Source organism: Mirounga angustirostris, unplaced genomic scaffold, assembly GCF_029215605.1.
Source record: "Mirounga angustirostris isolate CCGP_5_RB_7025 unplaced genomic scaffold, mMirAng1.0.hap1 SCAF_16, whole genome shotgun sequence".
NCBI lineage: Eukaryota > Metazoa > Chordata > Mammalia > Carnivora > Phocidae > Mirounga > Mirounga angustirostris.
The window spans coordinates 13,341,672-13,368,313 of record NW_026991724.1 but is presented as its reverse complement, the minus strand read 5'-3'; the positions used below and the strand labels follow the sequence as shown (position 1 = coordinate 13,368,313).

The following is a 26,642-nucleotide window of genomic DNA, read 5'->3' as shown; positions in this document are numbered from 1 at the left end:
GTATTTATATGCTGTAGTTTAATTTTTAACCATTTGTCACTAAGAAATAGGACATAGATCCACAAATGTGCATAAAATATACTGTGGTGGGTAGAATAACAGCTTCCCAAGGATGTCCATGCCCTAAACCCCAGAACCTATGAATATATTACCGTGCATGTGTTACATTACCTGACAAAAGGAAATTAGGGCAGAAAATGGAATTTAGGTTATTAAAGAACTGACCTTAACATAGGGAGATTAACCTGGATTATGTGAGTGGCTCAGTAGATAATCACAAGGGTCCTTAAATGTCAAAGAGGGAGGCACTAGAATCAGTCTCAGTGTCACAATGATATGATACGAGAAAGACTGACCCAGCCATTTCTGGCTTTGAAGAGAAAGGGCTGAGGGATGTGGTCAGCCTCTAGAAGCTGGAAAAAACAAGAAAATGGGTTTTCCCCCAGAGCCTCCAGAAGGAAATGCAGCTCTGACAGCACCTTGATTTTAGTCCAGTGAGACCCATCTTAGATTTCTGACCTCTATAATTTTTAAGATAATAAATGTATAGGTTAGGCATTTAGTTCATGGTGACCTGGCTCAGCAGCAACAGGGAACTAATACACATACATATATATTGTAATTATAAGACAAATATTATGTAACTGCTACCAAGATCCATAATAGAACATTTCCAGCCCTGAGAAGGCCCCTGTGTGTCCTTCCCAGTCACATTCCCCTCATCCGAACCTCCCCCTGAAATAATCACCATTCTGTCCTTGATGGTCATTACTTCATTGCTTCCATTTATAGTTTTTACCCCAGCGTATGTGCACATAATGCAATTTGGTACTGCCTGTTTTTGAAACATACATAATTGGAATCGATCTGCATGTCTCATCCATGTTGTTGCTTATAGCCCTGGTTGTATTTCACTTGCATTGTTGTATAGTGTTCCATCCTGGGAATATAGGTTCAGAGACAGGAAGTAGCAGGAAAGGCCAGTGTCACTGGTCTTGAAGGAGGCCTCCTGACACACATGAAATTTAACCCACATCTTCAGCTGGAACTTTTTTTTCTTTTGAAAGCTTTTATATCTAGGCACCGTGAGTACAAAGATGTACAAAACCAGAATTCCTGTCCTCAGAAAGCATAGCAGTGAGTGGAGGAAACTGCCAAATAAACCAACAATTATATTGCAGTGCTATCCAGTGAATGAGTGTGTAATAGAAGAGGGTACGGGACACATAGCTCAGTCTGGGGTTTTCAGGGAAGGTTCCCCAGTGAAAGTGACCCTTTTGAAGTGTTCATTAGTCAAGTAAAAAAGGCTGTGGAGCTGGGAACGCTTTGTGCAAGTAGATGGCAAGAGCATAAAATGGCAAAGAATTTCAACTTCTTAGCCTGTGGCTGCCGGAGAGACAGAGACAGACTGGGAGGGGAGAGGTGGGGGCAGGAGATGGAGCTGGAGGCTGGAGGAGTAGGTAGCTCAGGGAAGGGCTGCCTTAACTGCTGGACTAAGAACCTTGGAATTCCTCCTGACTGCCCTGGGGAATCAGGGAAGGAAGGGCTCTAAGCAAGGGAGGGACCTGCTTGGATCTGAACACAGGAAATACAACATCACTAAAAATCTTTTTGGTTCATCTGAAACTGAAATTTTTTCTTCATTGCAATTTTCAGATTTTCTTAGAAGTAGTGAAACTGTATGTTAGATATTTATAAAGACTTGCTGATGGTCTGCTCTGTGGCTTGAAACTGACTTTTTATCTATCTTGACTTTCCAATGTAATGTGGAAATTCCTAATCTAATCATGAAGATTACCTTAAAAAAAAAAAACAAAAAACTCAACGGGAAACCGCACATATTTGGTTTGGATCACCATATGGGAACTTCAAAGGAAGCAACACTTTCTGATTTAAACTGTGAAATATATTGCTAGATAACATCGTTAGTGGGTGCTTCAGAGTCAAATGTGAAAAAGCAGCATGGTAGAAAGGATACCAGATGTACCTGCTTCCTTTCAGGACCCAATTAAAATGAAACTAGAGTGTCCATTTTCATTCTGTCCATCAGAAGTAGCATCTGAATTGTTAGCACAATTTAGAGCTTTTGATCTTTATCCCAATTGCACTAAAGAAGGGACACTCAGGAGAGAGAAATGTTGAAAACATTTTTGAGTTTTCAGAGTAATAAGTGAGTAATGCTCTACATATTTGTAGGGTTTCTTCCTCAAAACTCATCAGACTGCCACCTAATAATAATATAAGGTTTCTTAGTCCTATGAATAAGAAATTATTTTCTTGATCAACTACACTATTTAAGTTATATGTTCAATTATCAAATATTTCAAACATAAAGAACACAGGGAATAATATCTAAGTATCTATGTATGCATACCCAGGTTTAGGAAAACTTGAACAAATGGAAAGGTCTATTGATGTTTTTGGTCAGGAAGATCAACATCATAAATAGGTCAGTTCTCCTTGTAAATATAATGTGATCCCAATGGTAATATCAAGGTTTTTTCTTTTTTTTTAATTAGGTTGATTCCAAAGTTCTTATGGAGGAAATAAATGAACTAGAATTGCTTAGAAAATTCAGAAAAACAAGAATAATGTGGGAGGACTGGCCCCACCATATGTTAAAACTTATTTAAAAGCTATAATAAGTACAATTGGATGGTTCTGGAACATGAAAAGAAAGTAGCTATTGAATCAATATTCATTCTTTTCATCCTTAACTGATCAGCAGCAGCAGCAGAAGCAGCATGCCCTAATCCCCTAAGCCCTCCCCAAACCCCATTTCCCAATGTCCTTGGCATGTGAGCTTCTGCCTAAACCCTAATTTATTTAAGCTACTTTGTTCATCTTTTGCTGTATAACAGACCACCCTAAATTTAGTGGCTTAACACAACCAGCAGCCATTTATTTTGCTCACAGATCTGTAGTTTGGTCAAGATTCCTCAAGGACAGCTCCTCTTTGCTCTACCTGGGGACAGTTGGACAGGCCAGAAGGTGAAGGCTGGTATCATTTTAGAGCTCACCCACCTACATGTCTAGCAGTTAATCGTGGCTGTTGGCAGGGACCTCACCAGGTTCTGCTTGCTGGAACCCCTATCCATGGCCTCTCCATGAGGCTGCTTGCTTCCGCATTGCATGGACAAGGGACCAGATTGTTGATGTGGAAATCTAGTGCAGTCCGATTGCTATTTCTTGAAGTTACCTGTCTTCTGTATCAGACTGATATCCAGAATTACTTTATGCTTTGATGTTCTACAGTTTCATTGTGATGGATTTGCCATGTTTATTCTCCTTAGGTACTTGATCTGCTTCTTCAGTCTAAGCATCTTCCTCACTCCTGGGATTTCTCAGCATTTATCTCTTCAATATTTTTTTCTCTCATAATCTCAGGTTTCTCCTGGAAATTCTTTCAGATATATGTCTTTCCCATGGAATCACCATGTCTTCTAACCTCTTCTTTACATTTTTTATTTCTTTCTTTCTTTTTGATACATCCTGGGTATTTTTCTAAGATCTTTCTCTCAGTTGGCTAATTCTTTAGCTTTTTCTACTCTTTGGTATTCATCTATTCAGTTTTTAATTCTATCAACTTGGTTTTTCAGTTTTAGAAGTTCTGTATGATTTTAATACTTTCCTTTTTTTCTCCTTCACTATGGTTTCTATTTCTTTATTTGCCTCTTGGAAAATTTTAAGAATACAATGTCAGAGTTTCTTTAAGAGTTTTCTATTATCTCAAACCCTTTCCTCATACTGGATTGTTTCTTCAGATGGCTTGAAATGTTTGTATTGTAAGCCCATCTTTAGCACATTTGTGGACTGAATATTTGTGTTCTCCCAAAATTCATATGTTGAAACTTAATCCTCCATGTGATGTTTTTGGGAGGTGGGGGATCTTTGGAGGGTGATTAGGTAGTGAGGGCAGAGCCCTCATGGATGGGATTAGTGTCCTTATAAAGGAGACCCCAGAGCACTCCCTCACTCCTTCCTCCATGGGAGGACAGAGAGAGAAGATGGCTCTCACCAGACACTGAATCTGCTGCACCTTGATCTTGGACTCTCCAGCTTCCAGAACTGTGAAAAATAAACATTTGTTGTTTAAGCCACCCAGTGTCTGGTATTTCTGTTAGAGAAGCCCAAACAGAGACAGCATGGGAGTATTCCTTCAGAGCAGTTTTTCAGGATCCTACAACTATTATTTTCTCAGCTTCTGACTCTTTCACCTATTATATAGGGTAAATTTGGATCCCATATCTGTACCTGGGACTTCGATTCCTCATAGGAACCTCTTTCCCCTATTGAGAGATCTAGGTAGAGGACAATTTTCATAACTACTTCCCTAGACCAATAGATAGAATTTTTCTTCTTGTTTCCTTTCCAGAAAAGGTATCCTTTCCAAGGTCCTGGATTCATTCAAGGATCTAAGTTCAGTTCCTTATTCCCGGAGGGGAGCAAAGCCAAATGTCCACTTTTTGTGTTAAAACTGAAGCCACTAGGGGCGCCTGGGTGGTTCAGATGGTTAAGTGTCAGCTCAGGTCATGATCCCAGGGTCCTGGGATTGAACCCCGCATGGGGCTCCCTGCTTGGTGGGGAGTCTGCTTCTGCCTCTCCCTCTACTCTTCCCCCTGATTGTGCTCTCTTGCTCTCTCTGTCAAATAAATAAATAAAATCTTTAAAAAAAAAAAAAAGAACACTGAAGCCAGTAGACCATAGGACCTGTATGATGAACTTTACAAATCTCCAAATTCCCTTGTCATTTCTGTCACCTGGTATTTTCCTTTCTTCCTTTTGAGCTTGGGTAAGTATTAAAAATACATATTTGTCATATTTTTAATAAGCTTTTTTTTATTTGAAATGGAGGAATGGACTGAGTCTGCTCACTCTGCCATGTTTCAGAAGTTAACATAGTTAACAGTGTTCATGTTTCTTGAGATAACATCCCTAGAGAATCTGCATAGACTTACTCTGCTGATCATTAACAATGGAGATTCTTGGGTTTCATCTATGTTTTATTGCATCAAAATCTGTGGAGGTTGTGCTAGAGAATATCTGTTTTAAATGAAGGCTAAAAAGTGTGTGGCAAGGTTACAGGATACAAGATCCATATAGAGAGAATCAATTGTGTTTCTATACATTGAATAATGGGAAATTGACATTAAAAAAAACACTGGGGAGGGTGTCTACTATGGTGAGCGCTGTGAATTCTGTAAGACTGATGAATCACAGACCTGTACCCCTGAAACAAATAATACATTATATGTTAATTAAAAAATTATAAATAAAACAATAGGGGCACCTGGGTGGCTCAGTCATTGGGTGTCTGCCTTCGGCTCAGGTCATGATCCTGGGGTCCTGGGATGGAGCCTCGCCTTGGGCTCCCTGCTCTACGGGAAGCCTGCTTCTCCCTCTCCCACTCCCTCTGCTTGTGTTCCCTCTCTCGCTGTGTCTCTCTCTGTCAAATAAATAAAATCTTTAAAAAGAAAAAAAAATACAGAAGTTAAATAGCAACAAAAGACTGGAACATAAAGTGCCACAAGGCATTATAATGATAATAATATAAGTTAGAAATATGATTTGGTTGTTCAAAGTACATTTGCTGTTATACTAAATTATACATCCGGGATCCCTGGGTGGCTCAGTCAGTTAAGCGTCTGCCTGCGGCTCAGATCAGGATCCCAGGGTCCTGGGATCGAGCCCCACATCAGGCTCCTTGCCCGGCAGGGAGCCTGCTTCTCCCTTTCACTCTGCCTGTCACTCCCCCTGCTTGTGCTCTCTCTCTCTCCCTCTCTAACAAATAAATAAATAAAATCTTTAAAAAATAAAGATTACATCCAACAGAACATCAAAGTTTTTTTTAATGTTCAAATGTTACACACAGAGCAAATATATTATTTTTGCTGAAAGAACTTTAAGTGGTGTAAATTTAAGGATAACCTATCAAATTATCAAAGATTTTCAAAAATGACAATATCCCCACTGTCAGGGAGGGTGTGGAGAAATAGAAATCTTTAAATACTGTTGGTGTTTGTGTGCAAATTCCTACAGCCATTCTGGAGGGCAATATGGCTATAGCTATCAAAATGTCTAATGTGCATCTCTTGGTTCTAGCAATTCTATTTCCATTAATGGTGGGCTAGAAAATTTGGATTCTCTCCACCCCACCCCCCCTTCTCCTCTAAAAGCAACTAGAGGAGCAAGGCAAAATTTTTTCAAAGCCTTTTTGAGAACTACAGAACAGTGAAGAATTATAGAGCCAAGATCCAAGAGAAGAAGGAAACCAAGACAATCAGACTGTGGGGGCCACTTTATCCTTAGCAGTACCACCTTTTTGGTAGATTCTACAGAGAAAATGAAAAGTTAAGTAGAGTTAGGGAAGAAACATAGAAGTTCATGGGATGCCCAAGGAGAAAGGGCTCTAGTAACCTTCTAAACTTTAGGATGAGACCTAGTGAAGTAAGGACTGGAAATGCACCGATCCTCACAATGACTGAAGCTCAGCTTTGGCTTCTTTTTCAGTTATCAATTTGATTACAACAGTTCCTCTTCACTGGGGTTCCAGGAGATAATATCGAATGTTCTAAGGCATCATTTATGTATGAGGAATTAACGTCTCCTTTATATCTAGGATAGTACTAGCTATATACCCTTCTTGGGAAAATTGAGAAGATAGTCACTCAAATGACTTGGTACAGGGCTTAATTCTCTCCCAGAATCTTAGCTGAGAGTGGTAAGATTAGGGAATCCTAATGCCCTCTAGTCATCAGCCAGAAGCTAGAGGAAGATGATGTCTTCTCAGGGCTTCAAATGACCACTCCACATTTTATATACACTGACCAGCACTCAGTCAAAAATGACCATGCACATGAGGAGACAACACAGTCTGATAGAACACCACAATAAACGACAGAAACTCCATAGAGAGCCAGAAAATAGAATTATTTGACAGATTTTTTTAAATGTTAAAAAGATTTTCTGTGTTCTTTGTTTTTTTAATTTTATTATGTTATGTTAATCACCATACAGAACATCATTAGTTTCTGATGGAGTGTTCCTTGATTCAGTGTTCTTTAAAAAAAAGATTGAGAAGAGGCCTGGGAACTCTAAAAAATCTAATGGGAAGTCTGGAACTGAAAAGTTATAATGACAAATTAAGAACTTAGTAGAACTGAATAGCCTCTTGTATGGCCAGAGGTAAATCTTATAAACTGGAAATTAAACAGATCTAAAGAAAATACCCATACTGAAGCATACAGAGATAAAATACAGAAAAGAGCATCAGAGCCGAACAGGATGTAGCAAAAGTTTATCTACCCGGATAGAAAGAAGTGAGAAAATGGAGCAAGGCAATATTTGCAAACACAATGAACATTTTCCAAAAACTGATGAGTGGCATTCATCTACGTATTCAAGAACTGCTACAAAGCCCAGGAACAATACATGCAAACCACACCTGGGAACATCATAGTAAAACTGCTGAAAACCAAAACCAAAAAGAAAATCTTAATGCAGTCAGAGAAAAAGACATATTACCTCAACTGAGCAATAAGACAATAAGCTGACTTCTCAATAGAAACACTGGAAGACAAGAAACAATAGAATATCTTCAAGGTGCTTGAAGAAAATGTAGGAAAATTGTTCATAAATGCATTCAAGGATATTAATTACATTGTAATTTGTTGAATGAAAAGTTGGAAGCCTTTCTCCCTCTGCCCCTCCTCCCTGCTTGCTCGCTCTCAGATAAATAAATAAAATCTTAAAAAAAAAAAATTTGGAAGCCACTTAAATATCCAACAAGAGGGACTGGTTAAAAATACTTACCCCATCTTCAGGTGATGGTATGTAAAAATGTTGCAGGTATATTGTTAAGTGAAAAAAAAAAAAGCAGGTTACAAAATAATATATAGCATATGCTCTCATTTGTATTAAACTTAATATAGTATTTACTATTTAAATATGATTTTATGTAGTATTTTAGTATTTAAATATGATAAAGTATGGAAGGATAGGCACCAAAATACTAATAGTGATCTTTGGGTAATAGAATTATGTGAGAATTTTCCACTTTTTTAATAATATTTTTATAATGACCATGTATTATCAAATGAAGATATCCCATTTTTAAAAAGAAAATGAAACCAATCGATACTTGAAAAGTTGTGTTCTCTGTTCACCCTGGGTCCACTGTGGATGTGCAATCGTGGATATTATTTAGTGGATCCCATTACCTCTACTGAAAGAAAGTCTGCAAAGTAAGGGTCAGGTAAGACTCCTAGACTCAGATCCCTTAATATGCTGATCTTCCTAAATCTAGGGAAAATCAGTGAGAACAATGTCCTTTGGAGTCCTATGGTGACTCTCATTTTATAAGAAGCATCAATCAGTGGTCACCCTTCTCTAATTTAGAGAAATTACTTTTTTTTTTAAATAAGAAACTTAAGAATACCATTAAGACTGGGTTAAATTTAAAAAATTTTTTTTCTGCTAAGATATCAGCCCAAATTAGAATATAAGCTGCTCCCTAAAGTTAAACTACCAGTGTTCCTGTTTCCTAAAAATAAGCTAAATCCTCAGCATTGGTTAAACTGCAGTTCCCTGGGTCCAGTGCAGTACTGTTGATTGCTTACATTGGCAACACGCTGTGCTTAATTTGGGGGTAATGAAGCATCCTTCAGGGTAATAAAATCTGAATTGTTTTTATAGGCCGAGAGATCCGTCTGCCCCTCCGAATCAAAGGGGAAGGAATGGGACCAAAGATTCACTTCAACTTTGAAATGCTGGACATTGGAAAAGTTTTCGTTGGATCCGTACATTGTTATGAGGTAAGCACTAGAATTGTTCATTGAGACTCAAATAGTACGTAGCTTTTTAGGTTTATTTTATTTTGTGTATGTGTATATTGATAGAAAATGTATACAATCACATCCATTTGCCATTACTCACACTCAGACTCTGGAATGATGTGGCTCTTCCTTGCTTCCTAGCCTTGTTGAACGTTTCCCCTCTAAGTTGCCTCAAGGCAACAAAGACATACTTTAATTGGTTTTATCCTCATCATCTTATGGATTGCAAAGGGGAAAATCATAATCTTCTCCCTACCCATTTAATGGTTGCTCTCTGACACCATAAATCCTACAGACCAGAAGACAGAGAAACTTTCACATTTTCCAGAATGCCCTAATGAGGACAGCTGTTTTCACACTTTAGTTTTCTCTGAATGCACTAGTGTCCAATCCATGATTAAAGACCAGTCATAGTTTCTGGAACTTTCTTTTTGAAACTTCCCTGCTTTGTCTTTCCAATTAGGTAGAAAATGATCCTTTTACAAGATGTAATCATGGGTTCTTCAGGATCAAATTTACTTCAGTGTCACCTCACCACTAACTTTGTATCTAGGGTACTTTTTTTTTTTTACATTATATCAAATTATAACCATCGAAGCTTTATTTTACAAATATTGGTAAACTTTAAACGTTTGTATTTCTCTAATTGGAGTAATAAAAGCAGTTATTTAATGAGTGACAAATAGGTGTCAGGTTCCATGCTTCCTTGTGTCGTGCACGTTTATCCACGTGTGACAAAAGTGGGAAAGGCAGGTTTTATTGTACCTGCTCTACAAATGAACAAGAAGAGGCAGAGTGGTTAATACCCTCAACAACATCATCCTTCATGTATGTTGAGCACAATACCAGTACTTTTACATTCATTAGTTTGGGCCTCACTAACCCCTAGGGAGTAGGTGCAATGACTATTCCCATTTTATAGCCAAGGAAGCTGGCACTTAGAGAAGTTTTACTAGTTAAGGTAATGCTAGGTACTGTAACAAATACAAAGATCTATACTCTCTCAGACATGACAAGTCTATTTCGTTGCTCACATAAAGCCTCAAGCAAGGTTACCTCTCAGCCAACGGCTCTCTGCAGAGCATCGGGCCCCTGGCTCCTTCCAGCTCATGGCTCTGCCCCCCCACCGTGTGGCCTGCAGGATTGCAGCCTCACAGTGTCACGCAGCTGGAAGGGGAAAGAGCAGGGAGAGATGCACTCAGAAGACCTTTTTTTAGGAGCTGGCCCTATAGGCGTCAGCTGTGCATCACTGCAAGAGTAAGTAGCTGGGAAATGCAGTCTAGTTGGGAGCACAGGAGAAAGAGCAAGTGGGTTCAGTGAACAGCAAACCTGGCTCTGCCACGTTGGTTAAGTAACTTGGCAAGGTCGTTCAGCTAGTAAATGTGAGCGAGCACTGGGTTACTGGGGCCCTGTATCCTGGGAAGAAAAGGCTTTTTGCTGCCCTTTCAATCCCGGGGTTCTCACCATGAGCAACTCCAGCCTATAGCCAGCTCAGCTCTCAGCCTAACCTCGGCATGGGAGGCAGATGCCTGGTTGCTGCTGAGAGCTTCCTACCGTGCGGTTTATCCCCACATTCTCGAAAGTAACTGTGGCCTAAATGGGACGGTGTGAAAGGTAAATAGAGATGTTAATGTCATAATGAGATGGAATATACATAAGAGCACGATTTAAATGAAGAGTCACATGTCTGTCATGAACTGAAATATGGCACAGTTACTATGTTGCATTGTCTTTTGCATTTTGAAAAAAGTCACTTTGGGAGGAAGAAAATGTGCAATGCTTCTTACGAAGTTCACATTCTGTCCGTAATTTATCCAGGGTGAATTTTCCTCTTATCTCACAGACTGTCGTGTGGATGCCACATCAGAAAAGGACCTTTAGTTCTGATGCGAAATGGATAAGTTTTCCTGAGTGTAATAATAATTTCTTATCAATTTAACCAAAGTGTATTTGAGGTCACCACTTCCCACCCTCCTAGATTTGACCATTAAGTAAACCACAGCCAGCTAAGTAAGTGTTAGATGAGGTGCTGCATCAGAATGGACAGTTTTGAGCGCTGTGCATTGGCAGAGAAGGACATGGTAAGGTGCTTCTTACAGGAATATTTTGCACTCTCTGTGTATTTAGTGCTGATGCCTCATTGCATCTCTCTTTCAATTTATTATGTTACCTCCTTGAGACGAATTTGAATAACCAGCTGTTGCCCTTAGTCATTGCTGAGCTTAGCAAACATGTAAAAAGTAAACCACAGCTCCAAGAGTGTACACTATTCCCCAGTGTAATTAGAAGGAAAACAAGGTGAAGCTCTAGTATAAACTTCTTCTCCCCAAGGAATTGGACTGCAAGGGTAAGGTAATCAAAAGGTCTCAGAATTTCGTCCCAAATGACTTGCTGGATTCTGCATACACATGAACGTGCTTCTTTCCCAGGGGGAGAGGAATGACATGCATGTTCTCGAACATGGAAGACCTGGTGCCTTGTACAAAATCTGGGTAAAATATTGCTGTTAACCAAAACATAAAAAGGCAATCCTGCATCTCTCTAGAGAGAAAAACAATTCCCTTTGAATGGAATTCCCTTTGAATTACCACTAACACCTTTGAGTTGCCTTTAAGTTACCACTAACGTGTGTCAATCACTTCTTCAGCACAGGCCCATTTCAAACCCATTCTGTGTGGCACTGAGAAAATAGCCAGCAATCGCTGTTGTCTACGGCCCTCTTTGTGAGGCACTCTGTTCTAAGAGTTACATAAACTAATTTCATCTTCACAGCAATCTGAGAAGTTAGTGGTACTTACACTTTATAGACGGAGAAACTGGGGCACAGAGAAACAAAGCAGGTTTCCCAAGGTCACACAGCTCGGAAGTCACCGGTAAAACTGGGAATTGAGCCCAGGCAATTTGGCTTCTGGGTCCCTGGCCATCATCATTTCCTACATGGTCTGTTTAAAAGGAATGAAGGGTGGAGCATGAATTCTGTGACCAGGAAACTTAAAACTGAGTGGGGGCGGGGGGCGCCTGGGTGGCTCAGTTGGTTAAGTGACTGCCTTCGGCTCAGGTCATGATCCTGGAGTCCCGGGATCGAGTCCCGCATCAGGCTGCGTCTCCCTCTGACCCTCCTCCCTCTCATGCTCTCTGTCTCTCATTCTCTCTGTCTCAAATAAATAAATAAAATCTTAAAAAAAAAAAAAAACTGAGTGAGGGGGATGGAAAATGAATGTAAAAAGATGAATAAAATATCAAGCAGCAATTAGTTAGGTATCTCTCTTGGAAAAAGTGGTGGTTTTCCTCTGCAAAGGCCCCTGACTCTATTCTACACATGCTCTTGATTCCTTCTTTGCTTCTCGGGAGGCAACTTGAGCTGGTGGACACCGCACATCCACCCAGACCCCATTCCCTTGGTTACCTAGCCCTCTTCTCTTACTACAACAAACATGTGGGCCAGGTACTGAGTATGCATTATCGCATTTAATACAAATATACTGGGTCTCCTCTGCCATACTTCCCACAGCTTTGCCGCCCCCACTCTCGTTCCTCACCTCTTATCCTCTCAAAACAGGAATCTCAAATAATCAACCACTATTTTCTCCGTACCCACTCACTCCCTAAACATTTGGACTCTGGATTCTGCAGTCACACTCTATTGGAGTCCTTTCTTCTTCAAGGGTAGGGATGGCTTTTAATTAAAAATAAAAAATCTGGGGGTTCCTGGGTGGCTCAGTTGTTAAGTGTCTGCCTTTGGCTCAGGTCATGATCTCGGGGTCCTGGGATCGAGCCCCACATCGGGCTCCCTGCTCGGCGGGAGGCCTGCTTCTCCCTCTCCCACTCCCCCTGCTTGTGTTCCTTCTCTCACTGTGTCTCTCTCTGTCAAATAAATGAATAAAATCTTTAAAAAAAAATCTGTAACATTTTCTTAGAGTTTATTCCCCGTCAGCTCTGTCCACATTCAATCCCTTCTGGAAATTCTCTTCCCTTGGCTTCTTCCAGGTTCCTGACATTAGCCCCATACCTTTCTGTACATTTCTTCCTGATCTCCTGTGCTCTTTCTCTTCGGTGCTTTGAGTGCAGGTCAAAGGCAGTATGTAAATAGAAGAACGTGCTGTCCACCTGTTCAGGTGTAAGCATTGGCAAGGAATAGAGACTGTCTTAGAAGCCCAGGAACAGAGCTGCTTGGTTAAAGCACAGGCTCATCCGACAGGCACCACGGGAGGTGGGAGCAGGAGCGATGGATTGAGCCAGGTGTGGACAACTCTGAATGCCAGGCATGAGCTTTTTACATACACATACCTACTGTGCAAGCAAATATGGGCCTATGGTGTATAGGAATAAAACTTTGCTATAGTAAAACAGTTGCTTACACAAGCATCCCCAAGCAATAGAATTGTATCCATGCAATAGTTTGAGGTGACAGTATCCCGATAGAATGAAATCTAATAGCACAACAAAGAGAATCCTTGTCATCTGGCATCCACAGTGATGTCTCGTTCACATTCTCCAGGCTACACTATAAACATAGGCTTAGGTAGTTGTTGCTCCTCTATTCTGACTTCTTATTTTTCAGTATGTCACTTGTTCTCAACCTTCTCATGCATATAAGATAAATACCTACTTTCCCTCAGTTACCCTACAGAGTATCAGGTAAAGGCATTTTAAGGCTCCTTTTCAGTAGATGTAATTACAATCAGTATTTATAACATGACTATAGTACATGTGACAACTCTGTTCCAAAGAGGATACTAAAAACACAAAATTACTTCTGCATTGGGTTTCTTATGTCCAAACCTTCAAGGCAGAAGACTGTTCATTTCTCCCCTGGAGTTTTTCTCTGGCTTTAATTCCTGCAGCTCTCTATGTGTTGGTATTAAACAGTACAGCCACGTGCTTATGCGAAAATAAATCAAATGTTCATGCTCTGTCTTTGCACTCTTGGCTTTTTATTGATATAGGCAATACTATCCAACAAAGGCAGCATTGATGCCCTCTTCAACGTGATCCCTCCAACTTCGGCTTTGGGGGCCTGCTTTGTTTTCAGCCCCAGGGAAGGCATCATCGAACCAAATGGAGTCCAGGCGGTCCAGATCTCTTTCAGTTCTGCCATTTTGGGGCACTTTGAAGAAGTGTTCCTGGTCAATGTCAATGGGTCCCCTGAGCCTGTGAAATTGACCATTAGGTAAGATATTATCTATAACTAATGTGGAAGCTAACTGAAGCTTTTATCTACTGCTTTCTTAAACTTCAAAACCAGATCGTGTCTCGGATAACTGTCTTTGTTAGTAGGAATACATCAAAATAATGGAGTGTTTTAAATTTCCACCAGCATTTACCTAATGAGCACATGTAACTTACTCTTATAATGTGGACACAGATGCTTTTTGGGGATCTAGTTTTTCTACAAGCTATAGCTTTATAAAATAGGGACTTAAAACATTAAACTAGTTCCTAGTTATACTCTCTGTTTTAGGATATTTAGGGAAAATAAATCATTACAGTAACACCTAGATAAAATCATCTTCTGGACTTGGCTTTAACTCTTATCCCAGTTTCTCTAAACTTTCATCTTTCATTTTTGTTTTAAGTAAAATTTTTAAATGCTCATACCTATAATACCTCCAGGTATCATAAAAGAGTCTACTTAGAGCGTCAGTCATCCTAGGCTAGACATTTGCAGCTTTTGTGCTAGAAGTCCTTTGATGGCTTCTCCAGCTGTTTGTGATAATTGAAAGTCATTAATAGCAGAGTTTGTCCTCAGGTTTTAAAAAGAAGTTTTCTATGACCAACCCATTGGGCAGATCTACAACTTTGGTTCCTGGTGCTTAGCGAGATCATGTCTTCAGAACACATCGCAGATCCTCTTTGGATTTTCACAGCACCAGGTTGTTAATTACCATGGCAGTCTCTCTTATTATGGTTACTGCTAGCAGGACCTCCTTCCATCTACAGCTAAGGTCTCCCTCGGGGTCTGGAGATAACATAGACACTGTGGCCTGAAGAATCCTTGGAAAATTTTTGGTCTCATGATAGGAGTGAATTGTGTCCTCCCAAATTCATACATTGAAATTCTAATACCCAGTTAAGAATGGGACTGCAGTTAGAGATGGGATGTTTAAAGAAGTAATGAGGTCATATGGGTGGACCTTAATACAATGTGACTGGTGTCCTTATAAGAACAAGCACGCAGATAGGAAAACACCCTGTAAAGACATAAAGAGAAGATAGCCATCTACAACCTAGGAGGGAGTCCCTCAGAAGAAACCAACCCTGCTGACACATTGATTTTGGACTTCCAGCCCATAGAGCTGTGAGGAAATAAATTTCTGTTATTTAAGCCACTCAGTCTGTGGTGCTCAGTTATGACAGCCCTAGCAAATGAACACAGCCTCTAACAAATAAGGAGAGTGAATGAATGTGTCTTAGGGCTTCTGTGGCATGGCTGAGACAGACTGCCATAATCCTATACTTCTTTTTAAGTCTTAAGACTTATCTGAAACATTCAGAGGCATTTATATTTTCTTCCACAATACATCTGTGGTTGTGATAATAGAAAAAATCAGTGTTGCTTTCTAAATATTTGAGTAACACTGACTCTTCAAGAAGATGCACCATGCTCATCCTGGCCCACGGTTGACATCTGTCAGTGATAAACAGAACATGAGGAAGACAGGAGTACTTTTTCACATTATGTGAGCTCTAGTTCACCTCCCACCTCAATAACAATTCACATCTCGTGACAAACAATGGAGGTGGTTCTCTGGAGAAGCAGGAAGAGCAAACCTGCAAATGCAACCTCCATCTCCCTTTCAGAGATTGTCTGATCCTTGAGGGTTCTTGGTAAACTCCAGGAGATCAGCTCTTCAAAGCCCCATCTGAATAAGGTTTTCCGGCTTCCTGACTTCAAGAGGTATCGCTCAGAATCATGAGTATCCTCCACAACATCCAGCTTCATTGATGGGCCTCCATCCAAAATGGGGAAGACAAAACTTTAAAGCTCTGCTCTTATAAATATTTAAGATAAAAATAATAATCACCCTATCTAAGGGTAAGAATGTACAGGGTATTAAAAGACCATAAGTTTACTTTTCATGTAGGAAAAAGGAAAATACTGGCCAAGACAGGCTAATTGTCCTTCAGGTTGAATAAGAAAGCCCATCCTAATTTCATGTGGCCACTCCCTAATTAAGTGCAGCCTAATAATTAATACTGCATTTATTGACACACATACATACACATTGCTACTCTATTAGGAATAAATGTGTATTTTGGATATTCACTTAAACTTTTCTTGAGCACCTCCTACATGCAAGGTTGTATATCAGGTACAGTGACTGGCGAATTTGAGTTTGTTGGACATTCCTGTTGCGTGACTCCTACCGTCTTAACCTTTGACTCTGTGAATTATTTTTCCAAATTCAGGATGTGATTGCCCATTCTCTCAAATATTCCCCAAACTAACTAAAAAATATGATAAAAGAAATAAGGGAATTAATAGGCTACACTAAGAAAATATCCATTTAACATAAAGGAAGGCAATAATGGAGAAAAAGAGGAATGAAAAGGCATTAAGACATAAAAAACAAGGAGTAAAGTGTAAAACATGAATCCTACTTTATCAGTAATTACATTAAATGTAAATATATTTAACACTTAAATTAAAGGCAGAGATCGGCAGAATGGATTTTTTTAAAAACCCACAAAACACAATATGACTATATGCTCTTTTAGATCCAAAAATATGAATAAGTTGAAACTAAAAGGGATGGGAAAGGATACAGTAGGCAAACAGTAACCAAAAGAAAGCTGTACTAATATCAGACAAAACAGACTTAAAATAAAACGTGTTACTTGAGACAAAGAGGGACATTTTGCAATGACAAGAGTTAAGCCATTAAGGAAATATAACAATTATAAACATATATGCACCTAACATTAGAGCCCCCAGATATGTGAATGACAAACTGACAGAACCAAAAGGAGAAATGGGAATAGATTAGTGGCTGCTTAGGGCAGGGAGTGAGGGATAGAGCATGATAAAGCTATGATAGGTATTTATCCACATTAATATTCTGTGCTGTTGGTTTGGTGATTTGTCTGCTCTGCTTCATTCATTGGTAGGAATTTGGTGATAAGTTAACTACAGCATCATTTGCTAAAATCCAGTGGTTCAAGTCTTGAAAAAGAACTCTAAGAACCACTGTGATAGACCATCACCTTGTAGTTTCTTTAAGTGCTAGGTTCTATACTTGACTTAATGCCACTTTCAAGTCCATTGCCTTAACCACTCGGCCACGACTGCCTACTGACTTAATGCCAGTTGATGGTTTTTAGGACTTATTGTCTCCCTAGTTCCTGATTGTTACTCTGAATTCACTGGATTCTTTATCCACTCCCCCAATTTGTATTCCTATTTCCAGAGGCTGTGTCATTGGACCTACCTTCCATTTTAATGTTCCTGCTCTGCACTTTGGTGATGTTTCCTTTGGTGAGTATTTTTCCATTTGAAGTTAGAAATTTAATGGAATTACTTTTCTCTCAACATGGAAGGAGGAAGGTTTACAAAGAACCTCTCTTGCCATTTTTTTATGGGTAATAGCTAAAAGGTTCTAGAAATGTTCTCTCTTTCCTCTGCAGCAGTGCATTTTGGTGTCATTTCCTCGTTTATATGTGGAAGTTATAACCCTGTCCTGGGCACTAAGAGCTGTAAGCCTGTGGTCGTCCCAGCTTTTCCAGCAGTAGAAAAATGGAAAGCCTTAGGGTTCACACTCCTATCTGAATGTTCTGAAAGCCCTGTCTGTCTGTCTGTCTATCTAACTATCTATCTATCTATCTATCTATCTATCTATCTATCTAATCAGATTTAATTTTTTATTCTAGAGAGAGAGCACAAGTGGGGGAGGGCAGAGGGAGAGGGAGAGAATCTCAAACAGACTCCACACTGAGCAGGGAGCCCAGTGCCAGGCTCGATCTCACAACCCTGAGATCATGACCTGAGCCGAAAGCAAGAGTCAGATGCTCAACTGACTGCATCACTCAGGCGCCCACCTGAACACTCTATTTATATGCAGATTCTGATTCACCAGTCTGGCTACACAGCATCCTGTTCACAGAGATGCTCTCAAGTTTCAAGTGAATTCAGTGGTGGTTTGACTCAGGTGTTCTATCACTCCAAATGGAAGACATCTATATTTTGGTGTTGTCTTCTTGCTCAGTTACTTCCCTGAGTCGTTTCCTCCTGTCTCAGCATTTCTAATAATAAAAATGACAGCATTAGCAGTAAAAGTTTCCATTTATTGGTTCGTTCTTATATTCCAATCACTGCTAAGTGAATTACATGCAGTACTACATTTAAACCTTTTAGCAATCCTTTGAGTAGATGCTATTTAGGATTCCCATTTTGGAGCTGGAAGAACTGAGCATTCGAACAGTTAAATAACTTCCCACGGTCACACAGCAGTAGTAGAATGAGTATTTCAAATGAGATCTGTCTAAGTCATGTACTGTGAACAGGGGTAATGTTGCCCCAAAGGGGCAAAAATTGTTTGTTTGGGGTTAAAAAAAAAAAAGCATAGATCTAATCAATGTTTGTGGTCCTCCAAAATTCAGCCCTACCCAACAGAATCTTATTCCTTAGTATTTAATTTTTCTCATTAGGGAGAAATTAATCTAATTTAAATCACATTTAATTAATTGATTTCATTGAAAATTAATTCATCATCACAGTGGTTCTTTGAGGAGGTGATAATTTAATTTAGAAATTTCAAAATAATTTAGATAATAATTTGAGAAACCCTACTCTGAATCCATAGTGCACAATCCTTTCCATTTTTCTTTGTTTCCTCCATTTTGACTTTCAGTTCTTTTGCTTCAAGTAGGCCCATCTACTTGGGGAAAAGTTTTCTTTACAAAAATATCTCGTCTTTACAAAAAGCTGATTCATAGTGCCTTTATCAGTTGCTTTAACATTTAACATTTCCTAACATATAGGAAAATTTATATAAATGAATGTCTCTTTATTACCATAGAATATGAAAATGGCTGGAGGAATTTGTATAAATTTGTAGGGCAAGTTTAAGTGATAGAGTTTTTGAAGGAAAGTAAAAGTGACCTACAACTTGAAAATTGTCTGATGGCCAACTAAGACAGACATACTCTCCAGGGTTACTGTGACTGATCCACATAAGAGGTGAATTACTTACCCAAAGATCTATGCAGTTATCCTCCAAACGGCTCAACTGAGTCCACAGAGAGGTCTGGGTGACTGATGCATCCTTCCACAGGCATTTAAGTATGAACTCCAACACAGAATATTTGGAAAATGTGCCCTATATCATATTGCCCTGGAGGGAGAAAGCAGAATCTAAATAAGCACCTCAATCACTCCAAGAAATCTCATACCGATTCATTGTCTAGAATCTGTCCTATTGTTCACTGCTGAAAGGTTAATGTCAGTACTATACCAATGATAAGCCAATTTGTGAGCCCCAAGAATATCTGAATCCAAACATTAAAAAGCATCAAAGCCCCTATTAGTACATTTCAACAAAATATGGCAAATAGGAAGTATATATATATGCCCAGGATGCCATTGATTTATTAGAAATGCTGTATTTGATATTGGCAAACTCTGGGTAACACAGTGGGTAAAACCATTTATGCATGTTCCAAAACTAGGTAGGTTTTTTCCCATTAATGTTTTCCATTTGGTCTGTTCTTATCTCTAAGTATACAGGAAAGGTCATTATTGGGTAATTAATTCATTGTTTCCTAGAGCTATAAAAATAATAATCAACAGCTATTTCTCATGGTTGGTCCAGCTAGAAGTTTTAGTAACTAGCTTAGGTGAAAATTAGAAATAGCTTATTTTTCTTTTGTTGTATAACATCTTATTGAGAGATTGGGGATAAGGCAGTTAGACAAGAGGTGGGAAGACACTGCAGACCCATGACCCAAGATTCCCCAGGTCTGAGATATGAAACTTATCTCTCCTAAGTCCAACTTCAAAATTCAAGTTGCATTTCTTTTAGTTTGGATATGGATTCTTTAATCTTCTCTGTAGTGTGGCAGGAAATGTTAACAAAAACATACCTTTTTGCTTGCCAACAGGAAATCTAGGGCTATTTCATTTTCAAAACCAGTTGGGTCAGTTAATTCAAGTTACTTGCTGTTCTTCTGGATTCTGCACTGTAAAAATCCAAAGTCAGAGACAATTTTTTGATACAATTTCAAAATTATTTTATGATAATCCTTTTAAGTCCCAAAGTTGGAACTAGAGTTCTCTCATGACTCTTATCCAAAGTGTCATTATTTATTTCTCCAGGAGGATTGGCCTCCTGTCACAAAGAAACATCATCCATGGAAGAGTTTTTTATTGGAAACTTCCTAATTACTATCTCACATGTGCAATTAGGGCTTTGATGGGTCAGACAAAAGTAAACATGTTATTGGCTCAGGGATGAAAGACCAATAAGGGTGCATATAGTTCCAGATGCAAGAAAAATTAACTGTTACAGGAATAAGCCAGGGATTGGAGGAATTTTCTGGAATTTATTTTCAGGAATTTATTTTGGGATGACTGGCATATTGTATGGAGTTAAACAAGGTTTGCAGAGACTCGTAGTGTTGGGGAGTACATTGAGCTAACTGAAGTTGGTAATATTGTCCCCATATTGGCAGTAAGGCGAATTCTTGAAGAGGTGTCTGTTATAGGTTAGTGTTAGAGGGCCTTATTTGCTTAGAGATGAAGATTCTAGATTTGGCATCAGGGCCTGTTGGGATTGGTGGTGTTAGATAATTATAAATCACTAAAGTAGATGAGAGGTAATAGTATTGTACTATTGGTTAATATCTGAAATGTTTAAAGTATGGTTATAAATATTTTGATGGTAAGATTGGATGTTGGATGACATATATAATATTTAATTAGATTGACTGGAGCTACAGTAGCATGAGAGAGTCAGATTATAGAATTTGGGTGGTGATTGTCCCTGAAGAAACAGTGAAGCTTTGATAAATCCTCAGATTCATCAAAGAGTACAATGGACCAAGTAACGACTGATACGCCAGGTGATAGAGCCAAAGGGGCAGGGTCAGTATCTGCACACTCACTATTTTTCAGGAGCTACAAGAATATGTTGAATGAGAATAAGGAATTTAGAAGGCTGCAGGTATTCAGTGGACCTGACCATTGGATAATTTGGTCAGAGAAATTAGAGTTTGAGGGCAAAGCTGCTGGGATAAATATAGGGATTAAAAAAAAAAAAAAAGGCAGCATGGTAGTTGTCTTCCATGGCCCAGGTATGAGCTGGTCATATATCACTCAAGAAGAAATATTTAAATTGACTTTAGGAGGATGTTAAGTGGGGTGTAAATTAATTGTACTGTCCCTTAAAATCGTAATTGTAATGATTATAGAAAGATCTTACAAAGGTTAGCGGAAAAAAAATCATAGAAAGCATGAGGAAAGCCTAAACCCAATAGTGTTAGGATTTGATGCAAGCAGAAGCTTAGAAGTAACACTTTTATTAGTAGTGACCATGCAGTCTTTAATCATAATATTCCCTTCTTTAGGCTTCTTAACAGGCAATATGGGGTTTACAGGTAGTTGTGAAAGGAATTGTTCTAGCTAGGAGCTTACAACTGGCTTTATTCTTGGAAAAACTTCTAGCTTCAGGGAAATAGTCTGAGCAATGGTTTGGAAGGACCCGTGTGAATCCTTATACGAACCACTTCCAGAGTACACCTTACATTCTAAGAGTGCTTATTCCATAATGGTCAGGTGAAATAAGGGTGAGTGATCTATAGTTTCAGGAGTCCTTGCTGGGAAAGTTCAGAAAAGTTGGATGCAGCAATACATGATTGTGAAACTGACTTTTGAGCAGTTCCTCTGGGATTTCCAAGAAAATCCTTCAGGTACACTTAATCAGGCAATTCTTTTTCCGTAATAGATCTCTTCCAAGTAGATTGACAGGTGGTGTCACAAAGGAGATATAAACGTGTTTCCTCCAGCAGCCCTAATGTGTAGACAAAGGCTCAGTCATGGGGATCTTGAGAAATAGATCAAGTCAAAATACCCCCTGCAGTGATGTAGTAACTACTCCTGAGATCAATTGTGTTTTATTGCAGTAGGGTTCAAGGTAGAAAGAGTAATGTTTGCCTCTAGTAGAAATATGCATATTTGTTCTCCTCTTGTTCTGAAAGTGGTAGGAGATACAGTGGGCACCTCGGGAATCCAAAATCAGAGTTCAGTTTATTGCTTGCCAGGCAAGGAGGATCTGTATCTCTTAGAAAAGGACTAGGAGTCTCCCCGAACTGAACGTAGGAAGGCTAGATTTAACATGACAAAATAGGTTTGCCTAAGGGAGATAAAAGCCAGTGTAGGGGTCTCTGGCTGTCTCCAAAGGAGATTGTAAAGTCTCTCTCAGGAGAGGCTATTATTCGATTTTGTGTCATCGACCCTGAGTGTGTGAGCCTCAGACAGGTCCAGGATGAGTTATATAATGTCTTGGCAGGCTCTAAGTCACACAGCAGGGAAAACCACACAGGCTTCTCCTTTCACACATTGGCAAATAAAAAGAGCAAAGAGGATTCAATTTCTTAAAAAAATCTGTACTCTATGCAAACAATTAAATGCAAAATATACTGTTGGAGGACTATTCACCAAGCAGATACTAGAGGCTGCTTCTTGAGAGGATCCTGGATGGACATCAAGGGATGGTTTTATGTCTATTGTTGCTACATAGTAAGTGTATAAAAGTATTCATTGAAGGGAAGGAAGGAAGAAAGAAAGAGAAAGAAAGAAAGAGAGAGAGAGAAAGAAAGAAAGAAAGAAAGAAAGAAAGGAAGGAAGGAAGGAAGGAAGAAAAGAAAGAAAGAAAGAAAGAAAGAAAGAAAGAAAGAAAGAAAGAAAGAAAGAAAGAAAGAAAGAAAGAAAGAAAAAGAAAAAGAAAGGAATGGAGACCAAGAACCTACATTTCTGAGTGTATATTGTTATTAGATGCTCTGCAGCCTTGTTATTCAAGCTGTGGTCCATGAGTCTCTGACACCTGTCTCATCTGAGCTTTTTAGAAATCCAGAATCACAACCCTCCTCCTTTGTACAAGGTTCCAGGTGATTCTTAAGAAAGAAAGGAAGAAAAGAAATGCATTCCTTGATTGTACAATTGAAGACTATATCAGGGAGAAGTAGAGTTAAGCAAGTAACAATGAGTTGCATAGACATTTCATCTGAGAGGTTTGCCAATGCTAGCCGAGGTTGAAGTTCAAAGGAGGCTAGAGTGGGGCTCTTACTTCTTACCTCACATTTTGTTTTCCAGGCTTCCCTCATACCTTGATGTGTTCCCTCAATAATACCTCCTTGGTCCCCATGACCTTCCAACTGCGTGTCCCTGGGGATGGTGATGGCCATAAAAGCATCTCAAGTTGCAATCAGTATTCAGACTACAAAAGATCATCTTGGAGCAAGGATGAAATACCCATAACGAAACCAAAAGAATTCACCATCACTCCCAGCAGTGGCACCATCCGCCCCCAGGGATTTGCCGCTATCAGGGTAAAGTGCACAGCCTTCCAGCACATATGGCCAAGGAGCCAAACTCTCAAATAGTTATTAGGACCACAGCTAAGGTATGCTTTCCATGCCCACCGTCAGTGGGAGAGAGTGCCTCTAATTCATGTGGAAAAGTGGGCCTGTAAAGCAAGAAACTACCGGGGCCAAAGTAACCAGCTACAAATATATTGGGCAAAAAGAACAGACACCACTCTAGGGCATTTCCATCAATCTAGATGCATTGCCTTCACCAGAACAGTGGATCCTAGTGATTCATGGTGGAACCGCTGCTCTATAAAGATAGTGTCCACGGTAGTATGAATATTAAAAGATTTAAGAATTCATTGATAACTAAGGCCTACTTTCCTTCAGAATCAAATCGTTTATACCAATAAAAGTCCAGATTTGTGCCATAGATGATACCCAGTTTTTAATACACATCTGGACTTCATGGTGAATGTAGATGTATTCCTAACAGTGGTTTATATTTAGACCCACAGTGTGATGCTCTGGTTATGGCCACCAGCAGAATTATTTCACAGCTAACTGAGAAATGTTTTACTGTCCTCCCTCACTTACTTTTGCTTCTCCAAAGAGTTAGGTCTAGCATTATTGAAGGCTACTAAATTGAAATTATTTTATCTTTTTCTGGGAAAGAAAAAATAAGACTTCCATAGCTAAGGTTGGTAATTTTCTCTTTAGTTGTTATCTTTGAATATTTAATTCAGCTATGGTCTTATCCCCCACATTTGTTTTAGATGTTTTATAATATCTCACCATGAATCCACTCATCCTCAGTCTCTCTCTTCTGGGACTTGGCTCTTCCAAGGGCTTCTCCGTGGACCTAATGAGGTTTATATCATATATTGGTATAACTTCTCAGGGTTGTGGTCTTAGTCTGTTTGGGCTGCTCTTTTTACAAATACTCAAGACTGGGTGGCTCATAAACAACAGAAATTTATTTCTCACAGTTTGGAGACTGAAGTCTGAGATCAGGGTGACAGAATGGTAGGGTTCTGGTGAGGGGCCTCTTCCAGGTGGCAGACTGCTGACTTCCTGAGTCCTCACATGGTGGGAGGAGCTGGGGAGCTCTGTGGGATCTTTTTTATAAGGGCACTAATCCTGTTCATGAGGGCTCCACCCTCATGACCTAATCACCCCCAAGTGGCCCCACCTCCTAATTACCATCACACTGGGGTTAGGACTTCAACATATGAATTTTGTTGGCAGGGGGAGTGGGGAGGGCACAACCATTCAGATCATAGCAGTTCCTACCTGTGACTTTCCCAGGAAGAAGCACTGTTGCAAAGAATTTATTTTGTATTTAGTGCTCAGCCTACACATTACCTATCTTTCCTCTTCGCCTCTCGCACATCACACGGGAAGATTTTAAAAGCCATAGCATCTATCTAGCAGCCTTCTGCCAGAGCTCCTTGTTCTTCTGCCTTCTGACCTTGGCTCAGAGATATAAACAGGGCTTCCTCACTCCAGGCATCTCTGCATGCTGGGGCAGCTACTTCTCTCTGAATCTGACAAGTTTGCTTTCCAAATCAACAGCTCCATCTTCTTTTCCCCTTTATATTTAGAAAAGCTTTCTTCAAGCTTCAGTTTTCGCTCCTGAACTATACTTCAACCATGTCTGTGTAGACTAGAATTTGCATCCAGTGATTCCCTTTGCAACCAAGAAAAAATTCCTAATTAGTCCTTCATACATAATTTATAGATAGAAAAGCTTTCACCTATGCCAGAAGCTGTTCTCCACATTTAGAAGTATCTCTTCCACTACAAATCATCTTTGAGCAATTAAAAATTGTGACAAGACTTCAACAGCCTGAATGTAAAATTTCACAATAATAAATAAAAAACGTAGGGTAAAATATACTGGGCACATATTGTCCTTGAATAGACCTTTATTTGCAGCTTCCTGTTTTCTGCTCTAATAATGAATATGGAGGGTAAGGGGAGAGAGAAGATTTTGATTTTTTTTTTTTTAAAGATTTTACTTATTTGTCAGAGAGAAAGAGAGCAAGCACAAGCAGGGGGAGCGGCAGGCAGAGGGAGAAGCAGACTCCCCACTGAGCAGGGAGCCCAATGTGGGACTTGATCCCAGGACCCTGGGATCATGACCTGAGCTGAAGGCAGATGCTTAACTGACTGAGCCACCCAGGCGTCCCAAGATATTGATTTTTCTTGAAAAGAAGACTATCTAGTTGACTCCTTATGCTGGTTTCTGGAACTGTCATGGTTATGTTCATTTATTTTGCTCTAAGAGGGACTTAGCTATAGTGTTTTACTGGTGTATTGAATTTTCATAATGGATATAGCCCAGAGGCATAGAGAACAATTTAAATTGAGTAATTAAAATTTGTTTGATATGGCTCATCCTTCAGGGTCATTCTTCCCCCGATGCAGTTATATGACTTCTCTGATACCGTCTTCTCAGAAATGAGCAAACCTATTGTGCTAAAAGCCATTTGGTTTCTAACCTGGCCTTTGAAAAAACTCAGCAGGCCCTGACCCCGAAATGTAACTTGTTCCACTAAAAATGTAAAACGCCATACATCCCATAATGAAGTACTTAGAAGCCCTACTCATCCGTGTGGCCCTCCCCTGCTCTTTTCCCCCCTGAGCAGAGGGAGGGCTGGCCTTGCAGAAGAGCCGCTTTTCACCTTTTTCTTTCCAGGTGACCTTGTGCTCCAACACTGTGCAGAAATATGAGCTGGCGCTGGTGGTGGACGTGGAGGGCATCGGGGAAGAAGTGCTGGCGCTCCTAATTACCGCGAGGTATCACACTCACCTGCTTTCTCTCTTCCCCAGCGTCCCCTGGGCCACCAGTAACGGGCTGCGTCTCCTAGAGGCAGCACGCCTGCAGTCAGTTCCCACTGCATTTGTTCTGCTTTCCTGGGAAGGGAAGCTGAATCTGATATTCAAACGACAAAGCTTTGGAACAGCCAACGGCACCTTTGGTGGAGATTAGAGAAGGGATGTGTGTGTGTGTTTTGCAGGTGTTAAGAATAATAGTGCTTTCTAATGGTCTGCCTTTCCCAGTATATAACTAAAAAGGTTTTACCAGGAAAAGGTGACCAGTTGCTGGTTTTTATTTTTATCTTTAAAAAAAGGACTTCAGGGTTATGCCCAGAAAGAACAGTGTTCACAGTCCTGCAGTGGGAGATCCATTTAGCGAGACATCCTGCCTCAGGACACTGTTGCCACGACTTAAATGCCGCCCAAATGAGGCCCTCTAACCACATCAACTCCTCAGAACCATCC

General features: G+C 39.8%; 1 protein-coding gene across 1 annotated transcript in view; it reads left to right on the top strand.

Moving 5' to 3' along the window:
- Positions 1–26,642, top strand: part of HYDIN (HYDIN axonemal central pair apparatus protein) — a 358,851-nt gene that overhangs the window by 130,046 nt on the left and 202,163 nt on the right. The window contains exons 11-15 of the mRNA XM_045890776.3: positions 8,695–8,813; positions 13,781–14,004; positions 17,243–17,310; positions 23,140–23,375; positions 26,056–26,156. Of these exons, the coding sequence (XP_045746732.1) occupies positions 8,695–8,813; positions 13,781–14,004; positions 17,243–17,310; positions 23,140–23,375; positions 26,056–26,156 (748 nt within the window). The remainder of the gene's footprint in view (positions 1–8,694; positions 8,814–13,780; positions 14,005–17,242; positions 17,311–23,139; positions 23,376–26,055; positions 26,157–26,642) is intronic.